The sequence below is a fragment of the Hakea prostrata genome, chromosome 5 (assembly GCF_041222555.1).
Source record: "Hakea prostrata isolate BN-2017 chromosome 5, UWA_Hpros_2, whole genome shotgun sequence".
NCBI lineage: Eukaryota > Viridiplantae > Streptophyta > Magnoliopsida > Proteales > Proteaceae > Hakea > Hakea prostrata.
Genome location: NC_142604.1, coordinates 2016752 through 2041769, shown reverse-complemented (window position 1 = coordinate 2041769; position 25018 = coordinate 2016752). Strand labels below are relative to the sequence as shown.

The 25018-nt window shown below is 39.3% G+C and overlaps 1 protein-coding gene across 1 annotated transcript; it reads left to right on the top strand.

Moving 5' to 3' along the window:
• Positions 1 to 959: 959 nt before the first annotated feature.
• Positions 960 to 17208, top strand: LOC149014342 (protein MICRORCHIDIA 2-like). Its single transcript, XM_089155071.1, has 6 exons — positions 960 to 2490; positions 12253 to 12550; positions 12913 to 13001; positions 16225 to 16267; positions 16370 to 16601; positions 16711 to 17208. Exons 1-5 carry the CDS (start codon positions 1097 to 1099, stop codon positions 16478 to 16480), a joined length of 1935 nt encoding a protein of 644 aa, XP_089011197.1. The 5' UTR covers positions 960 to 1096; the 3' UTR covers positions 16481 to 16601; positions 16711 to 17208.
• The last annotated feature ends 7810 nt before the right edge of the window (positions 17209 to 25018 follow it).

The window sequence follows — 25018 nt, the reverse complement described above, 5'->3', positions numbered from 1 at the left end:
TATTCCTTAATCTGGTGCGCCAATTTGGTACAGTGTCAGTAAATACCGACGATATAAGTATCTAAAACCATAAACCATAAACGTATTGAAGAAATTCGATTTTGGTACGTACTGGATCGAATTTTAAACAGTACCGTTTAGTATAGCTAAATGGTTTCGGTACCCAATTGACATTATTACATAAAATTAAGAAAACTAAGGCTCTTTTTTGTATCAATTATGAGAAATTTTCATTATTTTAAATTGTTTGACATCTATTGTCAGTTTTGTCTATTATGGATTATGGTGAAAATTTCATTATCTTCATTTATGCAAAGTTTTACTTAAACTTTTATAGTTAAAATGAGGGTAAAATAGTCAATACACATTATTTTATAACAAAATTATAATTTTTTCTCTTTTTGTTTTTTTTGGGCATTTTTTATATTTTCTCACTTGCTCACTCTTATTTTCTAATAATTTTTTATTTTGACATATCAAACTTATTTTTCACTCCATAATTTATTTTTGACAAAATTCACTAAATCATTTTTCATTATTGACCAATAATGAATTATTGTATTTATTTCTTTTAAATAAGCATAATAGATAATAAGAATTGATAAAAAAAAACATAATTCTTACCAGATTTTTCATTTTTGAGGCTCTGTAGTTTTATTTTTGTTGTGTGAAGCATTGACTTGATTGCCGGAGGTGTCCAGACAAAACATGGTTTATCCATTTTTGGGTGGTTCATTGGCGGTCAAGTTAGATCCGGATGCAACCGTTCGGATCCATACGGTTTGAGTTTCGGCTTCTGTCCAGTAATGTCGATATATCACCATGGGCCGAACTAATAATTAAGGATGCAAGTAACCCAACGAGGCCCAAGCCCATCCTAATGACCAGCCCACTAAAGTTAACAGCCCATAAATGTCAAAAGTTAGCTTGTATATACACATCTGAAATTCTGAATTCACCAACAGGATGCTTCGTTATTTCTGATAAAACCAAAAACCAAACACCGTTTCGGTGTTCTTGTCTCTGTGCATATAGCGTTTTTCCATGATCATAGTGTAGAATGAAAAATCGCAATCCCTAAACTTAAGGACGAGAAATGGAAACCACCGGTGTTGTCGAAATCCCTACCAGCGACGAGGAAGATGGACCAATTGACAAGGCGTCGCACACAGGACGAGGTGCGCAAGTGCAGACTGCCAAAGCAGATCCTCCGTCGAGTAGTTACAGTAAGCCGAACAAGATGTCGGGATCATGTTGTTTCTGGAAAGCAGGGGACTATGATGTCGGGCATGTGGAATCTGCTCCTGAGCAAGGTCCGCTGGAACATGCTCGTGTTAATCCGAAGTTTCTTCATTCCAACGCAACTTCTCACAAATGGGCTTTTGGAGCAATTGCAGAGCTTCTGGATAATGCAGTTGATGAGATCTCTAATGGTGCAACTTTTTTGAAGGTGGATAAAATCTGTAACATGAAGGATAATACTCCAGCTTTACTTTTCCAAGATGATGGAGGGGGAATGGATCCTGAGGGTCTGAGGAAATGTATGAGTCTAGGGTACTCTTCAAAGAAGGCAAATACAACAATTGGTCAATATGGTAATGGGTTCAAGACAAGTACCATGCGATTAGGTGCCGATGTTATTGTTTTTACTCGTGCCTCTCGTGGAAGTCATGTAACACAAAGCGTTGGTCTTCTGTCGTATAACTTTTTGAGGAGAACAGGGCAGGATGATGTGATTGTTCCTATGATCGATTTTGAACTATCCGAGAAGCAGATGGAACCGATAATTTATGGATCACAAGGTGACTGGGATAATGATTTACGAATTATTCTTGAGTGGTCTCCATTTGAATCTAAGGAGGAGCTTATGTTGCAATTTGAGGATATTGGACCTCATGGAACCAAGGTTATGATATTCAACCTCTGGCTTAATGATGATGGGATGCTTGAACTAGAATTTGATGAGGACGAGGAGGATATTCGTTTGAGAGATGAAGACATCGATGTAGGTTCAGAAAAAACAACTAAGCGAAGTAGAATAGTTAGATCCCTCTTATCCTACCGCATTCGCTTTTCACTGAGGGCATATGCTTCAATTTTGTATCTCAGAAGATTCTCAAATTTCTGTATCATTTTAAGGGGGAAGCCTGTTCAGCAGTTGGATATTAGAGATGAATTGAATTTTCCTAAGGTGGTAAGATACAGACCACAATTGGGGATTGCATCAAAGGAGGAGGTTTTAGTGGAGACGACTATTGGATTTATGAAAGAGGCTCCCCTGCCAATAACTGGGTTCAATGTCTACAATAGAAACCGACTCATCAAGCCCTTCTGGAAAGTAACTGGCGATGGTAGTTCCCTTGGACAGGGTGTTATTGGGGTTCTTGAAGCCAATTTTATTGAGCCAGCACATGACAAGCAAGACTTTGAAAGATCATCTTTGTTTATTCGACTGGAAATGAAGCTTAAACAAATAATGAGCGAATTCTGGTTTGCCTCCTCTTTGTCGCTTGTCCCCTTATTTTGGCTTAGCTTCTGGGTGTATAGTTTATTGATGTGAGGTATTTGTAGTGGGATATAATGTATCTAGTTCTCTGTAAGTGATGCAGGCTTGAAGATATCTGCAAGAAGAAGCCCAGCAGTATAGTAGAGTGGTGATAGTAGTATTATTAGTATAGCTCCTGTGCTTAGTTTTTTTCAGGGACATCTTTAAGCCTAGTTCAAATTGACCATGGTCTAGTGGTTCAATTGGTTTATTTCAATATAATTCCAGTCCAGTTTAAGTTATCCAGACAGAAGAGTCTTTTCTTTGTTTTTTAAATCAGTTCAGGCTTTATTTAGGATTCCACAGTTTAGAGGTTAGAGTTGTGTTTTAATTCTGTTTAGTTTTATGTCCACTTCCAGTATGTAAGTAGGGCAACACCTTTTTATAGAGTCGTTACTTCTGGGCAAAAGAACCTAATCAAATCCTTGATCCCGAGCAAGAGCACCCAATCAAATCCTTGATTTAGGGCAAGAGTACCCAACTCAATCCTTGGTTCCAGCAAGAGTATCCAGTTACAATAAATGTAAATAAAAGTAAATCAAATATTTACAATACCATAGAGGGGTGGCTCTTTATGCAAGTGTTTGAGGTAGCCTCTACTGAACTAACTCTACCTTGAGGTCGACGTTCAACCTTCTTGTGCAAGAGGGACGGAATCTACAAAAGAGATTTGGATTCAAGGGAGGCTAAAAGTCTATGAATATTGCACAATAAAGTTTGCAAATGATTGCCTTGAGATTTGTGTCAAGAGTGTCAGAAGGGCCTCTATTTATAGCGAAGAGGTTGGTCCAGTAATGGTTCCAATGGATGGCAAACAGTCATATTTTCGAACATTAGGTTGACATGTTCCTTCATCTAGTCGACCTGTTTGATATAGTTATTGGGAATATAGCTATTATAATATAGCTGTCAGAGTCGGTCGGTTACTTGGTTGCCGATCGATTCCATCAACTTGGTAGGCTCTAGTATCAACCAGTCAACCTGATACCCATCTGGTACTTACCCTTGGGCATTATGTGATGCACTTGGTCACACAAGCTTATGGACAAGCCAGTAGATCGGTGCTCAAACCGAATGGTATTTCTAGTTCTAGGGTTTTGAAGGGCATTTGTGGCAATTAGATTGCACCTGTAAGAACTGACCTAAAGTGCTCCTGCCCATGTGGTTGGTCCCTCAAAATGCATTACTTCATTTTTACATGCAGTTACATGTACAACTTTCTATATATAAATACATGGAAATTTAAAGAAGTTCTTTTATTAGTCTTGACCTTTGAGTCTTCCATGTGTGCTTGCACGTGGTGAAGTCCACTTCTTGGTCTTTAATGCCTTTGGTCCTTTTGAAACATCACTTTGTTGCCTTTGAGACAGCTTTCATGCAATGTATGCTTTCTACTTGGATTGTGTGTATATGCATGAGTACGCCTATCTTATCATAGTACGAGATCTTGCTGAGATCTTGGCCGCAATCTCATTTTTCACCAGGTGGAGACGAGATACAATGCGAGACCTAGAAGTTACCCCAACTTGACTAAGATCTTGGTTGAGTTTAGCTCCTTTTTTGCCCAGTCTCAGTTGAGTTGAGATGAGATTTCTATCTCATCTTTACTCGATCTCGGTGCTTTTGGTCCCCTCTCTTGACAACATCTTCCTCCATCACCTTTATTGAACCAGCACATGCAAGCAAGACTTTGAAAGATCATCTCTATTTATTCGACTGGAAATGAAGCTTAAACAAATAATGGGCAAATTCTGGTTTGCCTCCTCTTTATAAGCCTCTGACTGTATACTTTATTCATGTGAGGTATTCGTAGTGGGATACAATGCATCTAGTTCTCTATAAGTGATGCAGTCCTGAAGATCTACATTTGCAAGAAGCTGCCTGGCATTATAGTAAAGTGGTAGTAGTAGTAATAATAATATAGTAGCTATCCTTAGTTTTTCTTAAGGATATCTTTAAGCCGAGTTCAAATTGACCATGGTCTAGTGGTTCAATTGGTTCGTTTCAATATAATTCCAGTCCAACTTAAGTCTTACAGAAAGAACAGTCTTTTCATTGTTTTGTAAATTAGGTATAGGCTTTATTTAGGACTTCCCTATTTAGAGGTTAGAGTTGTGTTCCAACTCTGTTTAGTTTTATGAGTCCTAAACCAATATAACTCTCAATGTGAGGCTGATTAGCCCATTATGAGTATGCATTGATGGATGAATAGAGACAACTGATTATCAAATACTGCTTATGAGCTTTTGCTGATTCTCTCTGTGACCATTGATTTAGGTGTCCTGAAACTAGTTCTGGTTGCTTGGTGGTTAATGTCCAAGAAGCCTGTGATCTTTGGTGTTTAAAGTCTAAGGTGGTTGAAAGTTCTGGAGTTTCAAGTCCAAGATCCTTGCTGAGAGATCCTTGCTGAGACTGTGAATCCTGTCTGCCATTCCCATGTCTTGCATTCTCCTTTGAAGAACAAGTTCCACTGCAGGTTGTTGTAGCCTTGCAAGTCCATCCCTTCCCCACCCCTTTCTTGCTGCCCCCCCCCCCCTCGTTTCCTTTTTTCCCTTTTTCCCTTTTTCTTGGACCCAAGAAACCCAACATACCCTAACCTAACTGTAATCAGCAGGGAAACTCCAGTTTCCTTCAGACCCTCCTTTAAAAGTTGAACCAAACTTCATCTACATCACCCCCCATATTCCTCAGCCTAAACGCTAGAATGAGCCTTTTCTTAAATTTTGAGTTATAGAAACCCTTATATATCTCTTATGCTCCTCGTCCATACCCTATTTAACTTCCACAACAGTACCCACACCTATCCAGCTAGACTTGACACAGGTTTGAGCCCATCCGATCATTAAAACCCTACATTCCCATCTGAAGGATTTCAGCCATCAGCAACCTTCTTCTTAATGATAGGTTTGACTCCTATTTTTCACAGTCTCTTTGATCCTTTGTATTGGACCATCTAAATCCCATAACCAAACAAACCATGCGAGACTCCATTTGACATCCCCAACTCTATCCCATAAGCTTCATACTTAAATTGTCAAGAGACCCTTTCTTGCACCCAGTTGAGTTGGTTCTCTTAAAGATCTTGATTATTTGGCCCTCATCTGTATGATGCTACAGTATATATTCTGTCGCAGCTATGCTTTTGGGACTCCAACAAAGCCCAAAAGCTTTGCTGGAACTGATCAAGGTGGGAATATTTGGGTGATTGGACCCTGTCAAGAAATTTCTTCCAGGCTTAATCCTATGGTTCTTGTTGGATCATGGATGTTTGTGATCTTTAATCAGCAACTTATTGGATGACTAGAATCATAGAGCAACCAGTGGGGCTTCAGATGGCAGCATTCACTCTGAATAAAATCAGAGAAATCGATAGCAAGAGAGGGTAGAAAAGAGCTGACAGAAAGTAACTGGCGATGGTAGTTCCATAGGACAGGGTGTTATTGGGGTTCTTGAAGCCAATTTTATTGAGCCAGCATATGACAGGCAAGACTTTGAAAGATCATCCCTGTTTATTCGACCGGAAATAACGCTTAAGAAAATAAGGAGTGTATTCTGGTTTGCCTCCTCTTTGTTTCTTGTTCCCTTATTTAGGCTTACCTTCTGAGTGTTTAGTTTAGATGTGAGGTATTCGTAGTGGGATATAAGTATCCAGTTCTCTGTGAATGATGCAGGCCTGAAGATCTACATCTGCAAGAAGAAGTCCAGCAGTATAGTAGAGTGGTAATAGTAGTTTTAGTAGAGCTCCGGTACTTAGACTCCAGAATTTAGAGGTTAGAGTTGTGTTTTAGTTCTGTTTAGTTCTGGCCCACTTTCAGTACGGTAGGTGGGGACAACACCTTTTGATGGGAACACTGAGACCCCCCTTGGCCGAACCCTAGGAGAGGCCCCTAAGATGGCTCCAAAAAGCCCCTTGAACTGGCTGAACCCCCTAGTAGCGGTATTTAGGGCATTTTAGCCCTCTTTTCAATGGTGGAATTATTTCCAGATTTAAGTCTAGAGTTTTATTTGATTTTAGTTTCCTAAATTGAGTTGTGTTTGAATTGGTCTTAGGAGTTGTGTTTTGATTAAAGTTTGTTTTGTTCAGTCTTTGGTAATCTTAAATTGGGACATGTGCTTTAGAGTTTTAATTAGAGAAGAATTCAGGCACGTGCTTTTTTAAGTTAAAGTCTTATTTCAACATGTGTCTTTAGTTATTAGATTCCAATTCAAGAGTCCATGTTAAGTGTTGGGATCCTTGTTTATTAAGGAATCCCAATGGTTCCTAGGATCTTTTGAAAGATATAAATAGCTTAGCATTCTATGTAATTCTCAGTTTTGATTGAATAAAATTAAGTCTTTGTGGAACACAAGGTCGTGATTCTCTTTGGGAGTGTCACACCGGGTTTTGAAGAATTTTCAATTACTTCCAGCTGCTATTCTCAGTTCACAGCAGGCATTAATCATCTCCAGAAGCTCTTAACAATTAAGTGATCATCCCAGCCCCACCATTCCCTTCCCATGCAAGCCTTTCCTACCCCTGCCCCTTCATCTCCAGCCCTTCCCTTGCCTCTCCCCTAGCCTGCGCACCTAGGAAACCCCATCCTCTTTGCTGCTGCACATCAATAGCAGCCTCCCCAGCCCATGACTCCCCTACCCCCCTCCCAAACCCCAGTGACACCACCTAGGCCTTCCCCCACCTTCCCCTACCCTACGGCTCCCCCATTCCCCTCCCCTCTTGGCTTCTTGCCCCAGTAGCAACAGCAGAGCCCCTCCCTTTTTAAACCCCAATCCGCACCCCTTTGCCTTCCCTTTCCCCTCTACTTGGGTCGCAATTCACTCTTAACCCCATCCCTACTCTCAAATTCATCTAAACCTGCAAACCCTTGTATTTTTAGAATCCCTGCACTTCGTCTTCTTCCTTTGAATTTCTGCAACCTAAATTAAATCGTTTGAAACATAAAACAGCTGCAATTCAGGCCCTTCCTTATGATGCATAAGCATTAAAACAAGGTCTGAACATCAGGGACAGCAAGTTCAGCCCTTCTCCCACCCCATTCAAAACCCCCCAAAACCTAGTTTTCTGATTTTTGTTAAAAGTTCAGATATGAGTTAACCTTACAGCAGGGTTTCAGGGTTCTACACTACCCTGTACACCCTGGGAAACCCATTCTCTTTGTTGGACATTCTTGGACAGCCCTTAGTTGTAGGAAACTTCCAATAATACCCCTAACCCTAAAACTTACATCACCTTTTTATAGAGTCGTTGCTTCTAGGCAAGAGAACCCAATCAAATCCTTGATTCTAGGTAAGAGCACCCAATCGAATTTTGATTCAGGACAAGAGTACCCAACTCAATCCTTGATTCTAGGCAAAAGTACCCAATTATAATAAATAATATAATAAGTGTATAAAAGTAAATTAAAACACTTACAATACCATAGAGGGGTAGGACTTCCCTTGAAATGAATGTATGCAAGTGTGTGAGATAGCTTCTATTGAACCAGCTCTAACTTGAGATTGACATTCAAGCTTCTTGTGCAAGAGGAATGGGATCTACAAAAGCGATTTGGAATAAGGGAGGCTAAAAGGCTATGAATGTTACACAATAAAGTTTGCAAATGATTGCCTTGAGATCTTTGTCAGAGAGTGTCAAAACGGCCTCTATTTATAGCCAAAAGGTTGGTCCTATTATGGTCCCAACGGATAGAAAATGATCATATTTTTTATCATCCGGTTGACTTGTTCAATATAGCCGTTATAATACAGCTGTAAAAGCGGTTGGTTGCAGATCGACTGGGTCCATCAGCCAGGTAGTTTGTAGTATCAGCCAGTTGACTTGATACCTATCCAGTATGTACCTTGGGGAAAAAAATCGTCTGCTGTGCATAACAGTGCGGCACCATAGCTTGACACGTGTTAAATTCTTAATTAATGGCTCAAATTAAAAAGCTGAAATTTAAACGAAAAATACCCACGTTTATGACCCATTTTAGCCAACCCCACCCGTTTCTGGAAGAAGGGAAAATCGACCTGAAAATTTCTCATCGTTTACCTTCCTGTGTAATTGTTGTCGTATTTTTCATTGCTTTTGTCTTTCCTTCACCGTTAGATGGCCTCGGTTCAGCCTCAACTCTTACTGGCATCTACGCATCTGGTACTGTTTGTGGAATCCTCTCAGGCAACTCTTCCCAGAGAATCGAATGCTACAGAGGAGGTCAGACGATTTCTGTCCTTCCTAATGTATCTTTCGAAGTAATCTCTGGTGGCCGTTAATGTCTTCTGTGGACTCACTTGGGATGGATCTTTCATGCTTTGTTGGGATACTAGTTTCTCTAATACAAGTTTTGAACCCAAAAGGGTTTATTATAACATTAGCATTAGATTGAGCGATGTAACAGTTGGGGATGATCAGGTTTGTGCTGTAGCAGTTGAGACCCAAGTCACTATGTGTTGAAGAGGGGTTGAGAATAATTTCCCTTCAGCACCGACGGATCTGAAGTTTCAGTCCATTACGTCAGGGGTAGTGTTTTCTTGTGGGATTTTGAGTAGCAATGGGAGAGTACGATGTTGAGATTTAGAATCAGTTTGGGAACATCTCCTTGAACAGCTTGGTCGCTGGTGCATTGCATGCTTGTGGTCTGAATGTTAGTGGGTTTCTCGTCTGCCAAGGAAGAAACAATTCTGGGCAGCTCGAAATTCCCGAAAATTCGTCATTTGAGTTTGCAGACCTGGCATTGGGGTTCAACCATAGCTGCGCTACTCGAACCTCGGATGATTCAGTGGTTTGTTGGGGAGTTAGAGGTCGATTTTCTAGTAATATCATAAATGAAGATGGAATTGAAATGGCAAAGGATGAAAAAATTTCAGGTCGGTTTTCCTTTTTTTCAGAAACGAGTGGAGTTGGCTAAAACGGGTCATAAATCGTGGGTATTTTTAGTTTAAAATTAGCTTTTTAATCTGAGCCATTAATTAAGAATTTAACACGTGTCAAGATATGGTGCCGCACTACTGTGCATAGCAGAGAGATGTGCACAGCAGACGATTTTTTTCCGTACCTTGGGGCATTTTGTTATGCACCTGGTCGCATAGGCTTATGGACAAGCCAGTTGACCTGTGCTCAGACCGAATGGTATTTCTAGGGTTTCCAAGGGCATTTGGGGAAATTAGTTTACACCCCTAACAACTCACCTAAAGTGCCTTCTGCCCATGTGGTTGGTTCCCTAAAATGCCTAACTTCCTTTTTCCATTCAAATACATGTGCCACTTTCCATATATAAATACATGGAAATTTAGAAGTTTTTTCAGCAGTCTTGAGTCCTCCATGTGTGCTTGCAGTGGTGAAGTCCATTTCTTGGTCTTCAATGCCTTTGGTCCTTTTGGAACATCACTTTGTAGCTTCGGGACAGCTTTTGTGCAATGTACACTTTCTACTTAGATTGTGTGTATATGCATGATTATGCCTATCTTTTTTTTTTGGATGAATAAATAATTGAATTAAACCAACAACACACTTACAACATAGCGGAAATAAAGCAAGATTACATAGCACTGAAAAAGAAAATGGGCAGGTTCCAAAGAAGATGGGCCGAACAAGGCCAAAGAGTCTAGAAAGTGGATTATTTCTTATTCTTCTTCTTCTTCATTTTCTTAGAAGACTTGACGTCAACTAAGAAGTCGTCACCGAATGGGTTGAACCCCTTAGTGGATTGAATACTTCTTTTGCACTCTACATGATGAGGATCCGAATCGAGCTCAAAAGGGGTTGAGTCGCGAGCAGAACGAGGGGAGAAGGACTTAGGCCCAAGCACCATAGGGCCCAATAAGGAATGTTTAGGTGGGAGGATGGGCTGAAGGGCAAAGGCCCATGGGCCATGGGGTTTAAAAATGGAGGAAAGGGGGGGGGGCAAATTGGGCAAAGTGGAATGATCGTGAGGGGAGAGGTGAGATCAAGATTGGCTTTTTGAGAGCTATTCATCGAAATAGGAGGAGAGAAAGGTGGAGATGGGGAGGTTGCAGTTTTAGCAGAGATGGTTTCATGGAAGGGGAAGGCGGCAGGTCGAGGAGCAGGGGAGAGGGGCAACGTCCCATGAAATTTTCCAAAAATGGAAGGAGAGTCCTCGGCAACTGTGGAAGAGTCAGGCCCCCAGGCTTCGACAGGGGTAGCAAGGTATTTGGCAGTAGTTTGAAGGTAGAGATCTATAGACTACAGAGGACCGTTCAACAAAGGGAACTGTGCAAGGAGCAGTCACTGTACGAGCATGTTTAGGCCTGGTTTTACCTCTCTGGTAGGTATAGGTCTCCGGCGGCGAGCGAGAGACAGGCGGATTTTTGGTGGGAGTAGAAGGTGTAGGTTGTTTGTTGGTGGCAAAGATTTGGGAATCAAAGGGACAGGGAGTTTCTGAGGGTTTAACGTGAGAGAGGTCTTGAGATTCAGAGGGCAAAATGAGAGAGCTTTCATGGAGGTGGGAGGCAGTAGCAGGGAAAGGCGAGCATGGGTGAGCAGAAACCATAGCAGGCGACAGAGAGAGATTGAGAAGATTTTTCAGGCAGCAGGGTAGACAAGTCAGGAAGCAGAGGAGACTTAGACGACGGCATCAGCAAAAGAGAAGAGTCTTCCAGGGGCAGCAACGACAACATCAGCGTTGAGTCATTATTAGACAACAACGATTTCGGCAAATGTCTGCGACTCCAGTAATTTTTTCCAGCCTGAGAAGGAGAAGACGATTTTGAGGAAGCAATGGCAACATCAATGGAGGATTTTTCAAGCCTGTCAATGATTAGGTGAGAGGAATCAATAGGATTGGCAAGAGGCGGCATCATATCCTCCATTGGCGGCGGCAAGCGAGAAAGCAAAGAACCCAGCTGAACAGAGGGCACATGTTCTTCAGGTAGCGGCAAGGGAAGAGATGTCTTTGGGCGAGAATTTGCTGGAAAATTCGAGGCAGCAGCGCAGTTCGCATCATCATGAGTCTCATGACCAAAAGAGGCACAGATGGAACACCTATTAGGGACCTAGTCATGAACGATAATTTGGTCATTGCAAAGGCCAAAGTCATCCTCGATGGAGATACAAGGGGGAAGGGGCTTGTCAACAGGGACATCCACACAAAGACATGCATAAGAGAGCCTTTGTAGGTTGAGGGTCTTAGGATCAGCGGGAGGGGGCGACCGATGGCTGAGCCTATTCGGCTAAGGTAGTCAGTACTCCAGAATTCAAGAGGGAGTCCGGGGAGATTAATCCACAAGGGAAGGGAGCAGAAGGATTCCTTGCGAAAAGGCATTGAAGGTTTCCAGGACTTGGTGAAGACAGGGGTCTTACCGACGAACCAGGGGGAGCCTTCTTCGCTTCCCTCTCAAAGCAATGGCATGCTCAAGGCTCTCTTGAAATCTTGTCATTGACTCTAGAATCACACAAGTAGATGGTTATCACTTATCACATCGTAATATGTGTTTGTTATCATCAAAACACTCTATGGGTAGATGAGTCAATTCCCAATTCGATACCCTTGGATAGTTAGGTCAATTCCACAACACCTTGGTTGTAGCTTCCCCCCTCTCCTTTTTTTTCCTTCCTTTCTCCCGCACTTTTGGCATTGAAATTTTTGCTTATAATAAAAATGACCACTTTGAACAAGCTATGTGCTTGATCCTATTATTTAATGGTGAATTTAGATAATGATGTAACTGGAATTTTGTGGCTGACTTTGTTTTTTACTATGAGAATGCAGGACAAAGCACTGTCACTTGATAGGATATCAGACTCCTGGTTTGAATCGTATGAATAGAGAATCTGTTAGAGCTGCCAGTAATATGCAAGTCCACAGGGAATGCTCTGCTGATCAGCCATCTGCTAGAATTGCGTCTAATATAGCTAATACTCAAAAGGAATTACATACAGATCCGTCTGTCACTGGCCTCACTGTTAATATGAGCCATGAATTGAACGGTGCACCATCTAGTAGTTGTCTCACTTCTGATTATCAGGGAGGAACGCCTACTACTCAACCTTCTAATGGTCTTGCAGCTGTAAGTTAATTTCATGTGTGTCCCTAGTATATCTGATAATCTCCAGGTACATCGTCTCAGAAATGCTGCCTGTTTAGGTGTCTAGGATGCAAGATATATGGTTTGTTTCATAGTTAATGTGTGAAGAGGACTCTTATGCAAACTGAACATAGTTTTTTCTTTTCTTTTTTCCCTCCCCTCCCTTTATTTCTACTTATATGCAAATGTATTCCCTATTTAAATTTGTTGTTTATGTTAGCATCTCCATTTAGCTGTCTGTGAAAGCCTGCTACATCCATATATCTAAGTGCATAGACTGTTATCTAGCTTTGGTATTTTATCTAATGATTCATAGTTTCACATATTTAATTTTTATCATGCAGGGCTCCCCCACTGGAGTGGTATCATTGAATAATTCATCAACCACATTAGTTGATCAGATATGTGAAGAGAACTTAAAATTATTTTTAAGGTATCAAAATGATATTCTTTCGTTAATTTTATTTTTTTGGCAATCATAGATTAATTGTAAACCATTTGAAATTGATAATGATAAATGGTATACAAAGAAAACATTAATTATGAAACAAACCCAGTTGATAAAAGAAATACCTTTGTCACAATAGAGAAATAATCTGGTTTATTCCCACTTGAAAAATGTGCAAGCTCCTGAGCTCTTATAGAATTTCTTATCCCTAAAGGACTCCAGAAAACAAGTACTCCAGAATTGTCTTGTCTCTTTAGACCAAAAAAGGGAATGTATGCTTCAACTGGTTGAGATCATGGTGAGACATACTATGGTACCATGGCAAAAGAATGATAGGCAGATTCTCGAACTAGCAAGTGAAGGAGAGAAGGGAAATTCATGACTAGTCAAATCAGACCTCCTTGCTGCCATGCCTACTTTTTATGCATAAATGATAGGGATCCCTATCAATCCCACCCCAAACCTCCCAAGTACAGCGAGTATAGAAAATGCAGCCAAGAATTACAGGTTCAGAATATGGATATAGGAGTAACGGTCACTTCCTAAAATTCAGAATAGAAACAAAACTGAAACACCAAATACCTTCACTGATACATTGAATAGCAATAACCCCTTTACACAAAATAAAACAGAATACAACCTTCTCACCTCAAAACCCTAGTTGAGAGGATTCTTTCCCCAAGAAGCTCAGCTTGCTCCACGCTCAGCTACTTTTCGCATATCCCTTCCCCTCTCTCATTCTCCCCTACATAACAGAACATTGCTAACAACCCCATACACCTCTCTCCAATTGCCTCTTGCCAAGTAGACCATCATCTTTGCTCCTCTGTTGTCAGCAAGGTTGTGGTTGCTCTCCACTATAATTTGGCCACCTGTACCTCCTGCTGATTCTGTCCCCTATGTGTCTGGTTGGGGTTGATCCCTTTAGCTGTTGTTGATGATCGTATTCTTCTCCCCCAATTCTTGCGCTTGTACACCTAAGTTATTATGGGCTTATCAACACTCCCCTAAGTTTCACCTTGTCCTCAAGGTGTGAAGTAACCTGGCCCTAGATAGCCCAAGAAGAGCCAAAAAGGGGCCCAAGCTCACTCGAAAATAGAAGCCAGTCCAAGAGGGGCTGAACCAGCGTAGGGCATGTTGGTCGTTTCCAGCCCCCTTTTAGGGTCAATATGGGTCTTGATAGAATCCCCTTGATCCAAGTGTCATGGATCTACTTTTGTTTTTCTATTTGGGTTGGTCAATTTTGAATTATGAAGTGTCCAAGTCTTGAGAAGTTAGTTGTGGATAAGATAAGATTCCTTATCCAAAGGGGTTATTATCTTGTAGAGTTTGTTTTTTGGAAGTTGTTTGTTGGGTCCTCCGTTCTAGTACTCAAAATGCATCAGGTTCGTTCCTTCTTTGATCTCGAAAAACGTTCATTCATAAGTGGTGGATACACGTTCCGTGCCACGTGTCTGCCTATAATGCTTGTCTCGTCAAAGTGCCGGAGTATAAGTGCATTTAAGAGCTAATTTGGCAACTATGCGCACCTTATCGTGTACTGAGCTCATCCCTTGGAAGAGGAATTCACTAGTATGAGAGAAGTCTTATCCAAGGTTTAAAGTATCAGTATCGAGTATCGTATCGGTTTGATGATTTTAAGAGACGTATCGTCCTATATCGAGTATTGTATCGTTCTGGCTAATGTATTTTAGTGTAATTCAATGGAGAGACGTATCGAGATGTATCATATCGGTTGGGTCAAATATGGATACGTATCAAACTAGTATCGTATGGTATCGCAGGATACTTTAAACCTTGGTCTTATCCCTATGTTGTGGATAAGATAAGATTCCTTATCGAAAGGGGTTCTTATCTTGTAGAGTTTGTTTTTTGGAAGTTGTTTGCTCAAGTCCCAAGTAGTCTTATCAATATTACAGTATAGAAAATGCAGCCAAGAATTACAGGTTCAGAATATGGATATAACAGTGGGTCACTTCATAAAATTCAGAATAGAAACACAACTGAGACACCAAATAACTTCACTTATTCATTCAATAGTGATAACCCTCTACAGAAAACAAAACAGAACACAACCTTCTTACTTCAAAACCTTACTTGAGAGAACTCCTCTCCCTACAAGCTCAGCTTGCTCCACGCTCTGCTACTTTTCGCATATTCCCTCCCCTCTCTCATTCTCCGCTACATAACAGAACATTCGTAACAACCTCTTACACCTCTCTCCAATTCCCTCTTGCCAAGTAGACCATCATCTTTTAACAAGGTTTTGGTTGCTGTCCAATATAATTTGACCACCTGTCCCTTCTGCTGATTCTGTCGCCTGTGTGTCTGGTTGGGGTTGATCCCCAAATGCTAATTGACACCATTGAAAGATACAAGGCTAGATTGGTAGCCTATGTATACAGCCAAGTGTGGGATTGACTATCAAGAGACAATTTGCTCCAGTGGCGAAGCAGAGGCAGATAAAAGTCCTTTCATTAACTTCTACCAACCAGGATTGACCATTTTATCAGTTGAATGTAAGAAATGCATTCTCCGTGGAGACTTGGTGCAGGAAGTGTATATGCAAGTTTCCACTGGCCTCGAGTTTTCTAATATTGAAGGTAAAGTGGCAACTTGAAGAAAATTCCCTGGTCTCAAACAGTCTCCCACTTTCTACTCCCTTTTGGATGGATGTAGACTTGTATGTCTAACAGTGCTTTGGATGTTTTTGCTTCTGACAATCTCCTTCTGCCATCTGGAAGCCCTTCCTCTTTTCCTAATTTTATTTTGCAAATTTGGCTGGGCATCATACATGGTCTCTCTTAAACCTCTTTTTCCTTATCCTATCCTCTTCCTCAATCTTTTCAACCTTCTGTTAACTCTCAACATCCATGATTGTTTAATACATCATATTAATCTTAATTATTCCACAAATGAGCAATCCAACTTTTGGGGAGTTCATCATAGACAGATGTAGATATGGTTGTATTTACTAATCTTTTTCTAACTCTTGGGAAATGTGATAGGGGGCATCCAATGCTGTCCTTAGGCAGTAAATCAATTAGAAATCTCAATTAGAAATCTCAATTGCAATTTCTTAAGACAATGTGTCGTACTGGAAAACTTTCCGTAAGGATGTATAATTTTTTGTATTGGGCAAGTGTCTTTTGTCCTGTACAGGAGCTGTAAGTTTATTGTTGATGTGAACCAAAAGCTTCTTGAACAGGTGTGAAGAGCACATAAAGGAGGAGAATGATTTAACACAGACGGTATGCACAATGGATCATCTGCAAAGTACAGTATTTTCTGTTAGAATATTTTTCGATTGATAATCATTTTATGTTGACTTTCATATTTCCTGACTATTCCAGATCACAGAACTGGAGAATGAATTGCAAGAAACTAGAAGAAAATGTGCCCAACTTTCTTCACATTTAGAAGATCAAAGGAAGCAAAAGCTTATGAAGCTACAAACTGGTTAGTTTTGATCTAACTAGTCAGTGAGTAGAGGTCACAATGGCATGGGCTGGACAAGATGAAAGATGGCACATTATTGCATCAGTTGTGGAATTCTTCGCCCCTCCCAAATTTGCAAAATAGCAGGTGGGTGAGATAATATTTATTGCTTTATATGTGATATGTCTGCAATTTTCTTTGTTTCTATAGCACAGTTTGAATTGACTTCTATTATTACCTGTTGATGTTCTTGTAGGTTGGAATTCATGAAACTTCAACCGATGGGTTTTTAACTGGGTTGTTATAATTGAAAGGCTTTGAAAACTGGAGCTAAGGTTGCGGCAGATGAAATTCTTTTTAACAAATAAAAACCGACTGGTGAGCTTTGGAGCATTTAGTGTTAGCTAACTTCTTGTGTCCAGTCTTAGTTCACCTTAGTTGACCATGATTGCTTGCTTCGGATTTTTGTTTAGAAAATTTATATTAGGAACAGTTTTCCTGTTGGCATGCCCTAAACATCTCTTAGCAAAAGCTTCAGCTTCCCACTGATAAATTCGATTGGGGCTGAAATTTTGAATTGTAAATATGAGAACTATCTTCTGGGCTTATTTGACAATGCCATGTGGCAGATTTTTAGGCAAGAATATTTTTTTGTGGGTAAATTCCTAGGGTCAAATTGGACGTTATAAACGTTATGTTATAAGGTTTTCAAATTTGAATATTTTTTTGGTGGGTAAAATTCCTAGGGTCAAATTGGACGTTAAAAGCGTTATGTTTAAGGTTTTCAAATTTACAAAAAAATTCACCTCTTTGAGTCTTTGATATTTGAATTTATGTTGAGGCCCAAATAATGGATTTGATCAGAAAATGGGCTGGATCCTGCTGCCCTCGTCTACCCAATCTGGATTATCTGGGCTTTTTTTCCTTGAGAAGAAATACGAACAATGAAAGCCGCTCAAAACACCCAACTTTCATACGAAAATGAGTTTTACGACATAAGGGTCTGCTGCTGCTGCTGCAAGGCATTGAGGCTTTAGTTTGATTAAAGAAAAAACGAAAAATCAGGTTGGGTTACAAGTAAATCTTGGGAAACCCAATTTTGAGCTTCATTGGAGAGCCTTTCAGGAACTTTTAAGACATTCAGGGGGTCTAAAACAGAGGCCAGCATAACATTGGAGATGTCTGTCTTCTTAAGATTAAGAAACTACGTTCCATATTGTTATCCATTGTAGATGAAATGGAAGATACAAAAGTTGCAGAAATGGTAAGAGCTCAACAAAGCTTTCCTTATGGGAGATTTGGTCACTGGAAAGGAGCGCAACAGTTGATATAGGGTTTTGTTTGGTGGTTAACTCTTATATTTAAAAGTTTTTAAATTTAAAAACGAATTAACAGTTGATTTTTGTTGGATTCTAATGTCAGCACAGATAATATCAGCGCAGACGCAAACAAAAATTTATACTTCTGTTGGGACCAAAACTTGATACCCGAGCTAACTGAGAGAGATATAGTCTTGCATAAAATTTTTGTTCAGTTCTATAAACTCTTGGATGCATAAGAAGCTCTCTTAGATGGGAGCAGACTTACAGTTGTAATACCTTCAAGATGGGTTTGCTAAATATCGTGAATGCCATAACAAGTTCTTCAAATTTGTGTTGAGAACTCTGGGTAATGAACTAATGATTCTGGAGAATCAAAATTTCGCCATCTTTCATTTAAAGTAAGCATGTGCAAACCATATCAGTTCTGTACTTACAGATGGTGGGAGTCAAAAGAAACATTTGCCATTCTTCATCTGATCACTAAGGGAGTTTTCTGAGAATCTTACTTTTCTTGTACCAGTTTGTTTCAACTTTGGAGGACATGTGTGTGAGAGAGTGAGAGATGGTGAGAGATGGTTACAGAAAGGCAAACCTTACTTTTCTTCTAGGAGAGGAGGATTGTGAGGCGAGGAAAGTTTTTCTTTTTCTTAGTCAATGGTTTACTCTTGTTTGCTTTATGGGGAAATCAAAAATAAGGGTTCTAACATAAAAGGTAAAGAGGAAAGGGACAAAGTTTGGCTCAAGTAGATAGCTTGCTTTTCATATAATGTTTATCACTTCCTTTACATATAATGTTTATCAGTTAATATATAGAATCTCTCACAAGTCACAACTAATTATTTCCCCACAGAGAGCAACTCATGGCTGTACCGATGAAGCACCCAATCAATTAATTAATGTAGAAACGGGGCCGACCAGACCAACCCTAGCTGATCAGTGAGCAACAAGGATTTCAGCTTGTCTGATGGAATTGCAAGAAGAAGGTTAAGGTAGGTATAAATGGTCACTAACATGCATGGCCAAAAGGGTACTAATTTCCTCTTCACATATGAATAATAATGGGTTGTGATTGGGGCCACAAAACACTCTGGGTAGAGATTCTTAATTTGGTTTCTTTGATCAATGAAAACATAAAGATTCCCTTCCCTCCCGTTGGTTTGATATATTAGGTATTTCTCCTCATCATCTGGTGTTCTTTGGGTTTCTTAGAGTCTTCAAATGTGATGGGAATAGTAGTGTTTGTTTCCTTAGAATGAACCCTTATCCCTTCATTTTCCCTTCTTACCCTCATAAAAATATCAAGTATAGTCATGCATGCATGATGGCTTCAGAGCTCTAAGAAGAGATATTGATAGATACCAAATGTTATGTACTTGAATAGTGCGTCAAAAGCTCCGAAGGTGATGGAATAGGGTTGAATTGAACTCTTTAAGTTGATCCAATCTAGCATCCGTACACCAAGTTAGGCTCATTAGGCTCAAACTCTCAACCTCAATACATTGATATCCAAAGACATGGTTCTCTTACGTGTTGTTTTGTTACTGGGTTCTTTCAATCATGGAATATTGGACAGGATAAAGAGAGAAGAGACGAATTCCAGTTGGAGCAGATTTAAAGAGGAGATTCTCTAGGTTAGTTTGGTTGTTTGTGGCTGGGGATTTCTGAGGTTCATTTAGCTTTTGCCGTGATGAGTGAAAGCAAGAATAGTAAAAGTTTGGTAAAGAGAGCTCTTTTCTATGTTCTCTAGCGTTCATAAGATGGATTATAGGTGTTGGGTCATGGATGGGAATGTAAGCACGTGGTTCGTGACCTTTCACTTTTCACCTTTCTTTAAGGCATCTGTGACAGGTAACAACCACTATCAACCCTCCAATCCTATTTCCAGAGAAACAAAATTCTTATATTATGAGATACCATCACCCACAGAGGCATCAATGGAGGTTAGATTTTCCTTTTTAGTTTTGGCAGATTCGAATTTGATTCACAATCTGGGCCCTTCTAGCTCATACGTTCCTCTGCAAAAACTTAACACTTGAGCAATATGGAAGGCTCACCCAGGTTACTTTTCAAGATGGGTGGAATCAATTCACTGTAAATTCTCATATAGGAGTCACAGAGGAAGAGTGACACAGAAGTAGTTGACATGGGGAGATCATAACCTTGAGTGATTAATCACTACCTTTAAAACCCAGAAAAAGCAGTAAGAAGGGCAAACATGTGATGGTAATATAGGTCAAATAACATGATTCTCTCATACAAAAAGATGGGAAAGCGTGGGACTTTCTCCAAAAGAAGAAGATTTGGTTGGCAAAATATATCAATCCAAATTTAATTTGGACTGTTTCAAGTCTTGTCTATCAATTGCTTAAAGTATTCATTAAACCCATGAAGCTAATTTTGTTCTAACTATAGGGGACCACTACCCATTGGCAGTTTCCAATTAAGACACCTTACCTGCTCAAGACCTGCTGTTTTTTTTTTTTTTTCTCTTTCTTCCTCAGTTTGTTTGTTATATTCATGCTATTTTGAAATGGTTAAACTTTAGACATTCAGTAATCCTACAATTCTAACCCTAATACAAATCAAATGAAGAACATGCAACAAGAAAAACAAGAAGGAGACGAGATTTAACGGCGGAGTTTCAATCTTTACAAGACCTACGTCTCCAGGGTTTTGATCCGAGCTCAAATGCACTATAGAAGCCCAAAAATCTTACAAAAAGATAAATGCAAGCGTACAAACCATGAATCTCGCACTAGAGAATTTAAATCCACACCGCAACTGTAAGATTACAAGCGCAGATCAAGAGAATAACATAACAGCAAAAATTGAAAGAAGCCAAAGAGGATCACTATCACAGCAACCCAAAACCCTAGCTGCCCAACAAGGGAAAATACAGATTTCTCACATACATTGACGGTTAGGAGGTGAGATTTAATTATCTATTAATTAACTACAGTCTTAATCTGAAATGATAGATATTATTAGTACTTTTTCTATTCTGGTGGGTCTTTGTATGGATTAGAGAACTCACTGATAAGACCAGCGAGTTGACTCCAGTAGTTTCTGAACTGAAACTAATTAGTCCCGGGAGTCCAAAACATAACAAAGCTCACATTTAAGGATAAGCTTGCGAGCATTAATTACTAAACCAATTAAGCAGATTAGAGTGAAAAGCTAACAGTACTAGCTGACGATTCAAGACTACATGCGAAGTACCTTGGTTGAAATACAGATTATTAATCAATGACCTCAACAGATGGGTCTAATCATCATATGTGATTGAATGATGGATCGAACGATTAGATGTTGTTAAAACACACCAGTTCGCACAGGATGGGTGCTTGTAGCTTTTTCCATCTTTCAAGTTAAAGCGATAAATAGTGAGAAGAATAATGCAACACTTTAACTAGTCATGGAATCAACTTTTCTCCTATTTTCCAGAAAACTATACTTTCTAAACAGTTAAATCAGATATAGACTAAATGATTACATAAACTAGGTAGGTTTTAATTTCGGGTTGGCAACCATGTTCACCGTTTATTCAGGGACAAACAATCCACTGTATCCCAATACAACTCATATTATTAAAAAGAAACCAAGTTCCAGATTGGCATTGCAATTCTGCAATTCTTCTTCTTCTCCTTTTAATCCTTTTAACCTCCCCCCCACCACCCGGGGGGGGGGGGGTATGTTTTTGACTAGAAAATAAGCAGCAAAAAAGTCTAATGAGGTGTGACGCGTGTTATGGGAGTGGGTATAAATCAAGGTGGAAGGTGAGGTAGAGTTGACAAGGTCACTGTTTTGGGCTTGATTTCAAAGTAGAAATGATGGAGAAGTCCAAATTCAAAGGAAGGATGAATATGAAGAATCAACCTACATTGACTATCTACTATAGCTACAAGAGTTTCTTAGTCTGGGTTTATATTATGAGTTCCTGTTGTATGTAATAAATACTGGTTCATGATGTAATCCAGACTCACAGAGAACTATAAAGTGGTTATCCAAATGGTCAGAGTGTGATGATTAACTCCTCCTTTCACTTCCTCTCTAGCTACCTTCATTACAATTAATTTCCACCCCCACAAATTTTCTTTCATTTATTTATTTGGGTCTTACTTTTGGTGTCAAATAGCTAGACATAATTAACATCCTTGAAAGCAACCCAATTGAACACAACACACAACTTGAGAGACCTACTTAGAATGAAGCAAAATCCATAAGATTACTGTGTTCTTCTAACTCTGACTTGACCTGAAGCAAAACCTAGTTGTTATATCCATTTAGTGGTCTTCTTCCAACTCTGAATTGATGCACTGAGTAGCATGAATGCATGTCGTCCAATACCATCTCAGCATTCTATCTGAAACATCACAAATGGGATCAAAGTCAGGTAAATGGAATTTAGAATGATTTGTTTAGGGTTCCCAGGTTGCAGATGAAAGACAAACTGCAAACACGAGAACCAAACAAACAAAACAGTCACAGTACGTGGTAGTGGAAAACAGTGAAACGAGGTGGGGAAGAAGAGAAGTTTTGTCCTCCTCGAATCGAGCTAGGGTTTTTTTTTTTTTTGGCAACTTGTGGAGTGTCTTAAATCTCTCGCCGTCTCATCCAAGATCTAATTCCACGCTTTTCACTATAGCAGCGGATATTATGTCTGTGTGGGGCATGAGATACCGAGACTTGTGCGCCAAAGAGACAAGATCGTACAAACCATGCGGCCCCTCGATTCATGCCTGCCCTACTTGCTTATTCGATGAACACGGAGCCCTTCCCAACCATCTTCCTTTCTCCTTTGATTCTTCCTTTAATTTCTCTTCTTTTTCACCCTTTATCAGGGTTCCCAAGTATCTTCTAAAAGAATAACAATCAAACATTACAGTGACATAAAGATATAATTAAGGGATTCAATATGCATGGTTCTTAATGAGAAGAAGATCTTCACTATATACACAGCACTGCAGGGAAATTGCAGAATTACTTGGGTAAACCCTAAAGATAACAGTACAGGAACATGTGATATATGAATGGACCCATATTTCAAGCTAGCATCTACAAGATATCCTTCAATGCAAGAATCTTAGTACAAGTGAATCCTATAAATAATGAAAATATCTAAAAGATTGATTGAAATGTTAGCTTAAGGAAAGGGGTTTGACCATATTATTTTATTTTATTTATATATTTATTTATTTTGGAGTTTTGTGAATGCCTTATGGTGCAAGGAGAATCTTTGAGTTGTATGCGACTAAAAAGGGTGTATAAGGGGTTGGTGATAGAGGAAGATAATAATGAACTCACATGTTGGGTCACTATGTAAAGAGTCCCTGGATTAGTCATATATATGGATGAAGTCTCTTTGCAGTAGGTGAACAAAAGCATCTCTATTTCTCCTAGTCCCATCTCTAACGAGCAAAGGAATTGCCTTGAAAATGAGTGTACATGAAATGATGTTAAAACAAACACCCCGAAATAGCAAAATCAAAATGAACACAAAAGAAAATACAAAAGAGTCCCTATATAAGGGGTTGGTAAACGGTAATAGAGGAAGATAATGATGAACTCACATGTTGGGTCACTATGTAAAGAGTCCCTGGATTAGTTATATGCATGAAGTCTCTAGATGAATGAAAGCATCTCTATTTCTCCTAGCCCCATCTCCAATGAGCAAAGGAATTGCCTTGAAAATGAGTGTATATGAAATGATGTTAAAACAAATACTCCGAAATAGCAAAATCAAAATGAACACAAAACGAAAATACAAAGAGTCCCTATATAAGGGGTTGGTGATAGAGGAAGATAATGATGAACTCACATGTTGGGTCACTATGTAAAGAGTCCCTGGATTAGTTATATGCATGAAGTCTCTAGGTGAATGAAAGCATCTCTATTTCTCCTAGCCCCATCTCCAACGAGCAAAGGAATTGCCTTGAAAATTAGCGTATATGAAAAGATGTTAAAACAAACACCCAGAAATAGCAAATCGAAATGAACACAAAACAAAAATACAAAGAGATTTAACATAATTTACACACGAATGCGATATGCTTATGCTATGTCTACGTATAAAGAAGAAGAGTCTTTCAAGAATAGAAGGAGATCTCACAACCAATCGCCAAGAACGACATTATAAGAACTCTCACCCCAAAATCCTAACTAAGAATCTCAAATCATTCAATAATGTGGTAGGCAAACATAAAATTCATATATATCAACTACAATCGGGTAAAAAGGTCGATCTACCTAGCCCAAGCCCTCCGCTTCTACCACAAATCTTCAAAAATGGGTTATTCGAGTCATCCACCAAAATATGTTGCTGCGGATCCATCTTTGAAATCGGGTACAAGAATTTGAATCACAACATAACAAATGGATATTCTTGTTACTTTATTGAAAAACTTTATATTTCTTTTCTAATTACTTCTTCAACTGCTTTAATTTGGATTAGAAGATGAGTATCTTATCGGACAGGTGATTTAAGAGATGTATAGTCTCATATTGAATCATATTGATCAATAGATTTTAGCACAATCTAATACGTAATGCATGGATATATACTATATTGTGTAGCCAGTATTCAATATGAAAAATGGCCAGTATTGTATTATATTATGAAATACTTTAAACTATGGTTTGATGTCCAAGAGAAACTGTGATATATAATTACCTTAAGGTTGAAAGGGTTAGTTGACTTGTTAATATGTTATAGCCGCAACAGCAGCCATATATTTAACAGTTTTTCTCTTGGACAGTCTTACCCTTTTACAATTCACGTAAAAGACTACTACTACTGCATGCATGCATGGATTTTGCAAAGTAACCAATATGGAAAGGGATTCGTTACAGACTCCCATGCCTGCCTTCCCTGAGTTCTACTTTTGTGGGCTTTGGATATATATAGCTAGTTTGAAACTTTTTACCAGGTTAGATGGGAACAGAAATTAAGGTTGAAACAATGATCACCATTGCAGCAGCAGCAGCAGCTACAAAAATAGGATGGGAGTTAGGGAACTAACAAACCTGATTTTCTTAAATTGGTAGCTGCTACCAAACCCATGTTGATTTTGATGAATTTTATCCCATTCTTTTTTCTTCTGAAGAATCTGTTATGTCACAAACCATGAAAAGATGTAAAACCAAAATAAGGTTCTTAAAAAAAAATGAAAAAGAAAGAATGACAACACTCTTTCTCTACTATATATAAATTTATTCTAGCAGCAATGGTATCGATGAAGACAA

Bases quoted from the DNA above. Each gene is read 5' to 3' on its own strand.
- LOC149014342 (XM_089155071.1), top strand. From the start codon at position 1,097: ATGGAAACCACCGGTGTTGTCGAAATCCCTACCAGCGACGAGGAAGAT. The intron at 2,491-12,252 runs GTTTGCCTCCTC...ATGAGAATGCAG, and splicing joins CAAATAATGAGCGAATTCTG to GACAAAGCACTGTCACTTGA. The intron at 12,551-12,912 runs GTAAGTTAATTT...TTTATCATGCAG, and splicing joins CTTCTAATGGTCTTGCAGCT to GGCTCCCCCACTGGAGTGGT.